Source organism: Gymnoscopelus braueri, assembly GCF_963280865.1.
Source record: "Gymnoscopelus braueri genome assembly, chromosome: 14".
Lineage (NCBI taxonomy): Eukaryota > Metazoa > Chordata > Actinopteri > Myctophiformes > Myctophidae > Gymnoscopelus > Gymnoscopelus braueri.
Window position 1 is genome coordinate 47,563,788 of NC_137619.1, and position 12,610 is coordinate 47,576,397.

Consider the following 12,610-nt stretch of genomic DNA (forward strand, 5'->3'; position numbering starts at 1 on the left):
CTTCGCTTTGCGATCCGCCACCTTGAAGCTACAGCGGTGAATGCTAAACAGTGATCAGCGATGAGAAAAACAACGTTCCGAGATAATCGACTTTTAGGTTGCGTTCTAGACAGGAAGCGGATACGATCGGAAAAAACGGAACCCGGATAATTCCGTTTCCGGTGGTGCTACCGGAAACAGAAGTGTATCGAAAATTGAAAAAAGTGCAAGTGAACTTAAAAAAAAAAAAAAAAAAACACCACTTCGCGTAGATCTACACGATTGGCACGTGGCGGCTTTAAATAGGTTCACGTAGATCTACGCGATTGGCAGTCAATGTGTTAATCTGTTGTCTCAAGGTCTCAAAAATCCTCACTCAGCTGTTATGTGTTGGTCCATTTGTTTAATGAAAAAGGCAGTAGTAATGAGGCTGAATGATGAGCTCTCTGGCTCGGTAGCCAAAATAATGTATAATAGACAGCGGCCGTTTCCCCCGAGGCCGTTCCTCATGAAGATGCAGTGCGTTTGGATTGGACGGATGTCCTGTTGAAATGAATACTCTGCCTGAATGTAGGCCGGCACAGGCAGGCTGGTGCGGTCTGACAGCATTCACAAAGCATGCTTCTTCACCTACACACAACCGTAGCATTGTCTTGTGTAGTGTGTGTGTGTGCATCAGTGGTGGAAAAAGTACTCAAATGTTTTACTTAAGTAAAAGTATCAATACTGCAATGTAGAAGTGCTCTGTTACAAATAAAAGTCTGGTGTTCAAAATGCACTTGAGTAAAAGTACAAAAGTATTGGTATCAAAATGTACTTAAAGTACCAAAAGTTAAAGTACTGAAATGTTTGAAAATAGCAGATCTACAAGCTCACAACGCGTCGCGATGTGAGCTTGTAGATCGGCTATTTTCAAATAGCCTAGGTATAAAATATGGCTGAAGTGGTTAATGTATGTTTTATAATGTAACTAAAGTTTTCAAATAATTGTAGTGGAGTAAAAGTACAATATTTGCCTCTGAGATGTAGTGGAGTAAAAGTATAGACAATTGGAAATACTCCAGTAAAGTAAAAGTACCTCAAAATTGTACTTATGTACAGTACTTGAGTAAATGTACTTAGTTACTTTACACCACTGGTGTGCATGGATTATACCGGTGTCACTGTCTTCAATATTTTTCTGTCCATGGACCCCTTAGTTGAGACAGATGAACCAGGGACCCCTTACATACTGCATAAAATTGTGTCGCAGATTATACTTTTTCATAGATTTCATAGATATGCTGTTTTGTCCAAATGTTTGGCCAAGATTTGGCGGCCCACCTGTAGTAGCTCTGAGGAGCCCCTAGGGGTCCCGGACCCCCTGTTGAAGACCATTGGATTAAAGATTTCACTCGCCACGGCTGAGTTCAGTCATTTTAGATTAAACAACATGTATGATGGGTCAAACTATCAATCTATACATGTTCTACTGCTTTAAATATAAATTGTGAATTAATTTTCAGAAGCATCTTCCATAAAACCCTAATGGCAATTAGGTTATTTCATAAAAGCAAAGGTTAAAGCCTCAATCTGCAATTTCTTTAACTGGTTGGCTGAACATAGGTTTACCACATCATCGGTACTTTAAATACAAATCTTAAAGGTCCACAGAGAACATTCTGACTCATAGCGTCACGATAGCGTCTCACAGCAGATACAAACGATATTAGAAAAAGTATAATTTGTCTAGAGTCTGGAGATTGTTGTGGTTTGGTTTGGGTCAGGACCTGAGTCTGCCATTTGAGGATCCCTGGTTTAGAATGATAATACCATCATAGTTCTACATCATTGGTTCTCAAAGTGGGGTCCAGGAACCCCCAGGGGTCCTTGAGGGAGTTCCAGGGGGTCCCCGGCTAAATGATAAATAGTTAGGAAACACCAAAGCCATAATCTTAACAGCAGACCTGCTCTTATGTGTTGTTTATTGTGTTTGCTCTTCTGTGTGTCTGAGTGCAGAGCGTCCCGTAGGCGATGGGGAGAGGATGCTGGATGTGCTGCAGCGATGGGGACAGCACCGGGCAGAGGTCCGCTTCTTCCTGCGGCACGACCGAGCCCCCAGCAGGGAATCCGGTAAGTGTCCACCTCTGTGTACACACACACACACACACACACACACACACACACACACACACACACACACACACACACACACACACACACACACACACACACACACACACACACACACACACACACACACACACACACACACACACACCTGATAATAGGTCAGACACACCTGATAATAGGTCAGAGACAAGGTTCAAGACGAGCAGACCGGTCTTGCATAAGAAGCTGACTCTTAATGGAAAAATACATTTGACACCTGGTCCGTCGGCTCCTGGGATTCCTCGAACGTTGTATACACACACACACACGCACGCACACACTCACTGCAGGTGGGATCTTGTGGGAAAGGTGTATTACATAAGTTGGATTTATATGAACAGGCTTCAAATTCCCCACCAAGCCTCATTTAGCCTGAATGTTAGAGGCATGGAGTCAGAGAAGTGTCCCAGTAGAGGTGCAACACTTAATCCAACGAATCAATTTAATCCATTTTAATAATAATTATATGTAAACGATAGTTTATTTAAAAAAAAAAACAGTTAATAATCTATCCTTATTTCGGACACGTCATTATAAGAAAAAATAAAAGCCAATTTTTTTTTCTAGATAGTAAAAATAGCAGATCTAACAAGCTCACAACTCCTCGCTTTGTGAAATGTGAGCTTGTAGATAGGGTATTTTATTTCACAAATTTTGCAGCGACAAAGTATAAAATAGGGCTCAAAAGGAAAACCCAAATGAACAAAAAAAAATCTGTCTCGATTATTCGATTAATCAAAAAAGTAATCAATGGAATAATTATTAAGGAAATAATCGATAGTTGCAGTCCTAGTATGTCCCAGCAACATTGTCATAAGCCTGCAACTTTTCAGTTTTCTTAGAATTACAGATAGAAAGCCTAGTATTTTAGTCCCGCTCTATCCTGTCCGGTTGCATAACTAAGCCCTCTTACCCCCCCCCAGAGCTTGAGTCTGGAGCAGGGATTAGATGCCTGTTTTCTTTTCCTGTTATCTTAGCCTGCTCTTGTTTTCCCACACGGTTAGTTCAGCTCAGCTCAGCCGCTACAACACAGCCGGGTGTCAGTCAGGTTGTTCTTTTACAAACGTCTGGTGTGCTTTTTCTGAACTGCGTTGCGCACATGGATCATCATGGCGTGTTTATGGCGCTAACCGTGTACTAATCAATCTATGCCGTAGTAAATACTAATTTTAATAACTCAACTGACTTTAGAGTTTACACTGTGTATAAAAAAAAAGTGGGTGAAATTATGCTTCCCATGAACTGCAGTAACATTTTAAATAAACAATAAGATAAACAAAGTCTTTTGCACACCTCATTACAAGGCTCAGCGACAGGTGCGTAGGTGGAGCAGCAACATGTAAGGAGCAGGAGACACCCAAACACATCTGTCTTCGCTTGCTCAATAAAGAAACATATGTATTAAATGTGCAACGTTTCGGTCAAAAGACCTGAGGAAGGTCTGCAAATTTAATAAAAGTGTTTATTTATTGAGTAAGCGAAGACGATGTGCGGGTGTCTCCTTCTCCTTAAATAAGCAATAAGAAAAAGAGCTCAAGTAAGAGCAAAAACATCAAATATGTAGTGTACGACAGAGTTGTGTGTACAAATAAAAGACATATCTAATAATAATAATAATAAGCTTTATTTGTATAGCACCTTTCATGACATGAAATGCAGCTCAAAGTGCTTTACAGAGCAAGAATACAATTACAGTTAGAACCAATTCAACAATAAAGCAAACAAAAATAAAATAAAATAAAATAAAAGCAGTAAAATGCAGTGGCCCTCGCCACTACACAACTACAACACAAATGGATATAACTTAAATGTAGTGGCCACTGCCCTCTACAACACAGCTAAAGAAATATCCACACTTCACACAATTGCCAATATTACATGTGTACCTTGTGTACCTTAGTAATATATCTTCACACAATTGTCAATATTACACCTTAGTAATATATTTTCACTTAGTAATATTACACCTTAGTAATATATTTTCACTTAGTAATATTACACCTTAGTAATATATTTTCACCATGTTTACCACGTGTGGACTAGCCCAGGGGATCTGCTAACTTATCACATCCAAACCACACACCGTACACCCCTGAGAATGTTATCGGGGTTATACAAGATATATAGACTAAACATAGACAAAAGGATCTGCCCTGGAGGGTCCACCACGTGTCGACGTGCCCCAGAGGATAATTCACTAAATCCTCCGGATGGAGTTATCAGACTCTTGTCTTTTAACTACCGTGACTCTCTCTTCCACTCACACAAAACAAAAGCAAAGGCATAAAACAGCATTAAAATAGGGAATACAGTGAGGAATTAAAAATCAACCAAAGAATCAGCTAAAAGCAAGAGTGAAGTAATGGGTCTTGAGCTGTGCTTTAAAGCTATCGACAGAGGCTGCCTGTCTTAAGTGTAATGGGAGTTTATTCCACACTGTCGGTCCGTAAAAGCAGAATGCTGCTTCACCGTATTTTTTATATGTCATTGTAGGCACCTCGAGCAGGTCAGCACTTGAAGACCTGAGGGCCCGGTTTGGCAGCAGATATCAAATATGCAAAATAATAATAGACGCCATGTTGGGTGCTGTGGTTTCCTCATCCTGAGCAGGTGGACTAAGCTTGTTCTTGTTGCCTGCAGAGCTGCAGCTAATAAGTGTTCTCATGCGTCTCCCTTTGAAGGCTTTATATGGTCTGGTCTCGCTGACCGACAGAGTGTCAGCACACGTATGTAACGTATGTCAAAGGGTCGCTGCTCAAAGCCATTATGTAAGTTTAAAGGGGATTTGTTCAACGGGCCACGGTGCTCCAGAGGGTCTGCGTTCTGCTCCACCGACTCCCTAAGACCCTCCCCGACGTGTTAACCCATTAAGACCCGAGACCAATTCTACACATGTCTTCTAAATCTTAACAGTTTTCTGAAAAACGTATGTTGTTATATGCTATGGTGCTCAAACCTTTTCATGTCAAGGACCCCCAAAATGATATGTATTTGGCCGTGGACCCCCATCTCAAAATATTTAGTTCCAGGCACCCCCAGAAGCAAATATTTGAGTTAAAAATTTTCGCTTTAAAAAATATATTTATTTCAAAGATTTGCGCAAATTCACGATAAAAAAAAAAAGCTGATCTGCAAGCTCACAGCACGTCACTTCGTGCCGCACTGTGAGCTTGTATATCTGCTATTTTTTAATAGCCAATGCAAAAACCTAAAATGACACCGATGCTTTCCCGGTTTTAATGGGCTAATAACCTGGATCAACAACATACGTGCTCCACAGACACGTGGAACGTACGCACACGCAGCACACACACACACAGCAGTTGTAGGTTAAATCCTTGAGATTATGACGGGTCTGAAGACGACACTGATCTCTTTGTGTGTCCCTGAGAAAGAACTGAAGCTTTAAAGCTGCTTCACACAAGCCAGTCTGTGTTTGTCTAAACTCCTGTTGACCTCTGACCCCCTGCGGAGCCAGCCTAAAGAGGACTGACTATACACACCTAGGTGTGTTTAGACTGTTTGTCCGAGGAGGGAGGGATGGGGGGAGAGAGAGACAGAGAGAGAGAGAGAGAGAGAGAGAGAGAAGAGAAGCTTCCTGCCACTTTAGTGACAGCCTTCTGTGAAGGCAAACTGTTTGTTTTGTCTCCGTGTTTGCTGGAGTTTCGAGTAGGGCTGGGCAATTAAACCAAAATACATGGAAATATATTATTTACAACCAATAACCGACTTAAATCTTGCTCATGTAGGTTAATTGAATAACCGAGAAGCAGATTATTATGTTTTTTTAATAGTTTTTGATTTATATCGATCGACGCTGGAAAATGTTAATGACTGAGCGGGTGTTTTTTACTGGCTACGCAGGAGGTTCCAGAAGCCTGGAGCCCAAGAGGAACGGAGTGAAGGCTCCTCCCGACCGAAGGATGGAGAATGGGGTGAGTCTACAACAATCTTTGTGTGATGGGGAGCATTAGCCGAAAATAGCCGATCTACAAGCTCACAACGCCTCGCGCTGCGAGGCGTTGTGAGCTTGTAGATCGGCTATTTTCGTAGAGTTGGTGTAGAGGGGAAAAAGAGCAGACTAAGTACAGAGACAAAGTTCAAGTTGACTAAATGTTGAGGGTTTAAAAGGTTAACTTCTCAAAATACACATTAGTATGAATCCAACATATTAATAGAAAATAAACAAACAAACAAAACATTAATTTACACACCGATGATAGTGCTGTCAAACAAGGCTATGAAGTTAACTATGAAATCTATGCAGCACAATTTTATCAAATATGTAGTAAGGGTCCCTGCTTCATCTCTCTCTCAGCTAAGGGGTCGTTGGCCTGAAAAACATTGAAGACCCCTGTTCTAACCCGTTAAGACCTGAGACCAAAATCAGTAGTTCTCACGACACGTTCAAGATTTTTCAAAAATGTTCAAAAATAGCAGAAGTACAAGCTCGCAGCGCGGCACAAAGTCACACGCTGTGAGCTTGTATGTCTGCTAACGCAAAAATGACACAAGATGCTTTCCCGGTTTTAATGGGCTAATGTTCAAATGATACAGATAATTTTGTTACGGCATGCCTCTGAAAGACGCTAGAGAGAGAGTGTGTGTGTGTGTGTGTGTGTGTGTGTGTGTGTGTGTGTGTGTGTGTGTGTGTGTGTGTGTGTGTGTGTGTGTGTGTGTGTGTGTGTGTGTGTGTGTGTGTGTGTGTGTGTGTGTGTGTGTGTGTGTGTGTGTGTGTGTGTGTGTGTGTGTGTGTGTGTGTGTCCGGAGCTAGTCTCTCAAACCGCTACATCGATCAGTGCCACATTTCTTGTTCACATACAGTATGTTTTATATCATTTAAAGAAAATGTATTTAACATTTATTTCACAACATAAGGCAATGGGGCTTGGATTTGCCTGATTTGCACACTGATCACACACACACACACACACACACACACACACACACACACACACACACACACACACACACACACACACACACACACACACACACACACACACACACACACATATTTATATGATGACATCATCAGTACTGAACAAATTTAAAACGTTCATCAACAAGTGTAAGTTAATGGGACAGATAAAAAAAAGCATAAGCAGGATAATGTAAATGGATGTGTTGTTACATTATAAACATACATACATACATACATACATACATACATACATACATACATACATACATACATACATTATAATATACATAATACAACATTACAGTTGAAGTAGAGTGCACTCAGGCTTAAATGAATGCCTGCTAAGTCTCCAAAGATATTTATAGAACCCCAGAAAACCTAGAAGAGTCTTTCAGGCCCTGTTCCTGAAATCATTAGGTTTGCTTTTATGGTCAGTAAATCCTAGAGAGTGTGGAATTAAATAGTTAATACCATAATACATCCGATCCTCAGAAACGTTTGTATTACCAGTATGTACGTACAGTAAATGGTTTTGGTCAAGGTGCAAGAATAGAAAGATGTAAACAAAAAAACGAAACAAAATAGAATAGAACATGAAGCATGACCAAAAAGAACCCCAATGTACAATGTTCCAGACTGCGGCATATAAATGAGCATTTGTCTCTTTGTCCAGGTGGGGGCTCCCAGGATGGACATGACCCTGGCTGAGCTGCAGGAGATGGCCTCCAGACAGCAGCAACAGATAGACGCACAGCAACAACTTCTGGCTTCCAAGGTACAATTTAGGCATTTAGCAGACGCTCTTTATCCAGAGTAACTTACAATAAGCAAGGTAATCGCATACATCAAATGCAGAGAGACAGTGTAGCGCCTCCGTAAACTAGGATCGCAGGTAAACCAAGAACCTAGCATCAGTCTAAACCCATGGTTCTCAAAGTGGGGTTCGGGAACCCCCAGGGGTCCTTGGAGGGATACCAGGGGGTCCCCAGCAAAATAAGTAAATATAGTGTCTCAATCATTTGAACCACTTTAACCATATTTTATAGTTTGGCTATTCAAAAATAGCCAAACTAGCTCAAGCTCATAGCGTGGCACAGAGTGCCGCGCTATGAGCTTGTAGATCTGCTATTTTAGAAAAATCTTGAAAACTTCTTTGAAGTTTGCACATCTTTGAATATATATTTTAAAGCGAACATTTGTAACTCAAATCTTTGATTCTGGGGGTCCCTGGAACGAAATGTTTTGAGATGGGTGTCCGAATACATATAATTTTGGTGGTCCTTGAAAGTTTGAGAACCACTGGTCTATACTGGTCTATACTCTCAAAATAATATTATGCACATTGAAACGATAGGATACCAGGTAAAAAATTAACCTAGCATCTGTCTAAAAAATAATACTTTTAACATTGTGGTATTGAGAGAGAGAGAAAGGGAGAGACTGGCAAGAATGGGGAGATGGTGACGAGAAGAGATGGGGGGGGGGGGGGTGGATTGGGTGGAGAAACGGGTGGACACGACAAAGGCAAAACGGCTGAAAGAGACGGATGAAAGTGTAAAAGCCGGCGAGGAGAGAAAGCAGAGAGATTAAAGGAGGGGTGGAGAGGAACACAACAATCACAACAAAGTGGCTCAGATGGGGAGCGGTGGTGTACCGAAACACTCTGGGAGATTGAACATGGGGAGTGTCAGTCGGCATTCAGGATTTAGAATATCGTTTCTGTCGGGTGGAAAGCTTGTATGTCCAAAACCGTTCCTTTTTTTTATTATTATTTAAAAAGAAACATTGAAAAACGTTTGTGCGACACTCTTGCATGATGAAGTAGGGTGTTCATTTACAACAAAAAAACAAACATAAGAAGTTGACATTTATGGAGATACAAGGTTTCTGCCCGACAGCAACGAGATCAAACAAGCTGTGTGGATCGCTACAAAGCTGCGATGAGCTGACTTTGGACTGTGTTGGTTTTCATAAATCGTTGCTGTCTGGTGGAAACCTCATATGTCCAAAACTGTTACTTTTCAGGATGCAAAAATTGCCGATCTTCAAGCTCAAAACGCATCGCAAAACGTTTTGAGCTTGTAGATCGGCATTTTTTTGCTAATTTTGTGTGACACTGTAGTATGACAAAGTAGGACATTAATCTACGAAAAAAAGGGGGGGAAAAGGATGGAGATATGAGGTTTCCGCCTCGACAGCGACGAAATGTCTCTCCTCTGGCCACACTCAGGATTTATGTCTTCTTGCCAAGCTCAGAATGAGGAGGAGGAGGATGATGAGGGAGACTTTTTGACAGATAACGGCCATAATAGAATTCAATCTCTGGATGGTGTTTCCTTTTTTTTTTACCTCAACATTTTCTTTGTGTTCCTGGCTGCTGAGGCATCTAAAAACGTTGTCCCAGGACATACAGTAGTTGGACTATTATAATATCTAATCTATAAGCAGTCTGAGTGTCTGTATTAAACTGAAGAACATTTCTCTCAGACAGCTGTCTGTCTGTCTGTGTACGTGTCTGTTTATATATAGAGAGAAATGGATGGATGCATAGATACTACTGGTGTGCATTAGGGCTGCGACTATCGATTATCTTCTTAGTGATTGTTCTATCATCATGATGATGATGATCATTCTATCAATTACTTTTTAGGTTAATCGAATAATTGAGAAGCACATTTGTGGGGGTGGATATTCTTCTTTCAAGGAATTGACACAAATAAATTCTAATTGATTCTTTCTATAATTTGACTAAATCGGTAAGTCTGATTAACCACATGCGCCCTATTTTTTATACGCGATAGCGCCAATCGGCTATATATATATATAGATTTTTTTTTGTGTTAAAATCTATATAATTTGTATTATTACATATTTTATAATCAATTAAATCGATTAGTTTGATTAACTTTTGCAACTCTAGTGTGCATGCTTATGGACAACACAGTGAGCTTGAGAATGTAGCCTTGAATCAGTCACGTACAGCACTAGTTCTCAACCTTTTCAGGCTGAGACCCCCCCAAAATAATCATATGTGAACTGGGGACCCCCACCCAGACATGCAAAAGTGTCACTTTTCAGCTACAGTCACCTTTTTGAACCCAAATAGGGCAATTGTGTGACACCTGACCCGAAAGAAAACAACATGTTGTCACCTTTTTCACCTCGGGCTGTTTGCATGCCTGCCCACCCTGTGACAAGAACTTGGAATATTAGGAGTTGAGGCATTCAATTTAGTTTGACTCGGTTCCACAGATAAATATTGTGAAAATAGCTCACACGAGGCGCTGTGAGCTTGTCTTGTAGATCTGCTATTTTCAAAATTGTTGCCACTTTCTTTTATTATTTGACAATTTGTCCAATGTTTGACCAGTTTTTATAGTATAGTTTGTTGATTACTTTTGATGCAGTAATCTTTTTTTATTTCATTCATTTCTTTTTTTTAGGTATTAAAAATGTCTTAAAAGTCCTAAAATTGCCACTTTACTGTCATCTGAGGACCCTCCCCCCAAAAAAATAAAAATCATGTGGGAACCACAGGTTGAGAACCACTGACCTACAGTATGCTAGTAGACAGCACAGCAGTCATGTCAACAAGCTGGCTTTGCTGAGTGACATCACCTGAACAGAGCAGAGGCAGCACAAAGGCTGCATTGTGCTCACCCAGGAAGCGCTTCTAGCTTGTTTTTATATCACACCGCTGAGTTTGAACTGTTACTGGATGATTTAAAGCGTTGGTTCTCAAAGTGGGGTCCTTGGGGGGGGTACCAGGGGCCCCCAGCAAAATGTGTTAAAAAATTGCAGATATACAAGCTCATAGTGCGGCACAGATTACCACGCTATGAGCTTGTAGATCTGCTATTTATGAAAAATTTTGAACATTTGTGCAAATCTTTGAATATATATAGCGAACTGAAATCTTTGCTTCTGGGGTGGTCCCTGGAACAAAATATTTTGACTTGGAGGTCCGCGGCCATATACATATCATTCTGGAGGTCCTTGACATGAAAAAGTTTGAGAACCACTGATTTAAAGGCACTGTAAGTGATAGACCTGATCGAAACTATAGTATTCATTATAAGTTATGGTATGGGTGTGGTGTGGTATAGTGGAATAGGGTATCTATCAGTGATTCTCAAACATTTTCATGTCCAGGACCCCCGAATTGGCTGTGGACGACCCTCCACAGCCAAGATTGCCATGGACCCCCCCATACAAGATTTGTGCTGTTAATGTTTCAACATTTTAACCATAACCCCCTACCACTGTTGTATATTATGGTATTGCGTGCGTCGGTGGCCTTGTGATTAGAGTGTCCACCCTGAAATTGAGAGTAATTGAGGTCAGAAAACCCCCCCCAAAAAACGAACAATAAAATAAAATAGAAATTTGATGTCATGAAACCTTTACGATACAGTTACAGGGGCAAGATAAAGTACTGTAGAGGTACAGCAGGATAAAGACATCACACACACACACAAGACACCATCAGTAGCTAATGAACAATTGTCCACAACATGCACTCAACAAAGCTTGCATTATGCAGGATAAAAAGAAATAAAGAATGCACACGGTAACCATGTTTCCTCGGAAAGGGAGGCCGATATTTGTGAATATAACCACAAATTGACGTAATTAGCCGACGGAAACAGCCGACCAACAAGCTCACAACGCGTCGCAGTTGTGAGCTTGTCGTTCTGCTATTTTCTGCTAATTTTCTGCTAATTTCTGCGAAAGCTCTCCCCACAATGCCGGGGTTTAAGTGGCTAATGTCCTTAACTGTAATGAGCTGTTGTTACCTCAGAGCTAATTAAGCTGTTGAACGACCCTAACGAACTTATATGTGGGTGTGTGTGTGTGTGTGTGTGTGTGTGTGTGTGTCTCTCTCTCCCCTCCCTCCTCCTGTTGTTCAGGAGCAGCGTCTACGCTACCTGAAGCAGCAGGAGCAGCGGCAGCAGCAGCAGGCCTCGGAGCAGGAGAAGCTGCTGCGCCTCCGCGAGAACGTGGAGAACCAGGAGACCAGACTGAAGAAGGTCCGGGCCCTCAAGGGCCAGGTGGAGCAGAAACGCCTCAGCAACGGCAAGCTGGGTGAGTACTAGGCCCGCGTCGGTGATCATGACATGTTAGTTGGTGACTGATGTGAAAGTCATTGTGATTAATAATGATTTAAGAGTCTTTTGGCTTTGGATGTTGAAAAGTTTACATTAAAGTTACGATATGACAAATAAATATAAATATACACAGAAATCACAGATGATGGTCCAATAATCAAAATATACAATAATATGGTCAAAACAGGCCATGCATTTAATTATTTTATACTTTCAAATTTAAAAAACAAATGGCACATTTTCAACAGATTAATTTATGCAGACGAATGGGAAACGATTCACAATAATGCGAAAATAATTGTGATTATCTCAAATAATTGCAATCACGCGATTATGTAAAAAATGTGACATACCTAGGTGAGTGCATGTGATGGATGGATGTCCTCTCTCCCTCCTGTGATGGAGGAGATCAGTGATGTAAAGTAACTAAGTACATTTACTCAAGTAC

General features: G+C 41.0%; 1 protein-coding gene across 5 annotated transcripts in view; it reads left to right on the plus strand.

Annotated features, from left to right (window-relative positions):
- The window catches only part of LOC308100913 (apoptosis-stimulating of p53 protein 2-like), a 60,398-nt gene that overhangs the window by 21,534 nt on the left and 26,254 nt on the right, over window positions 1-12,610 (plus strand). For all 5 annotated transcript variants that reach the window (XM_080450095.1, XM_080450096.1, XM_080450097.1 and 2 more), the window contains 4 exons: window positions 1,978-2,091; window positions 5,995-6,065; window positions 7,728-7,829; window positions 11,965-12,139. In XM_080450095.1, the coding sequence (XP_080306221.1) occupies window positions 1,978-2,091; window positions 5,995-6,065; window positions 7,728-7,829; window positions 11,965-12,139 (462 nt within the window). The remainder of the gene's footprint in view (window positions 1-1,977; window positions 2,092-5,994; window positions 6,066-7,727; window positions 7,830-11,964; window positions 12,140-12,610) is intronic.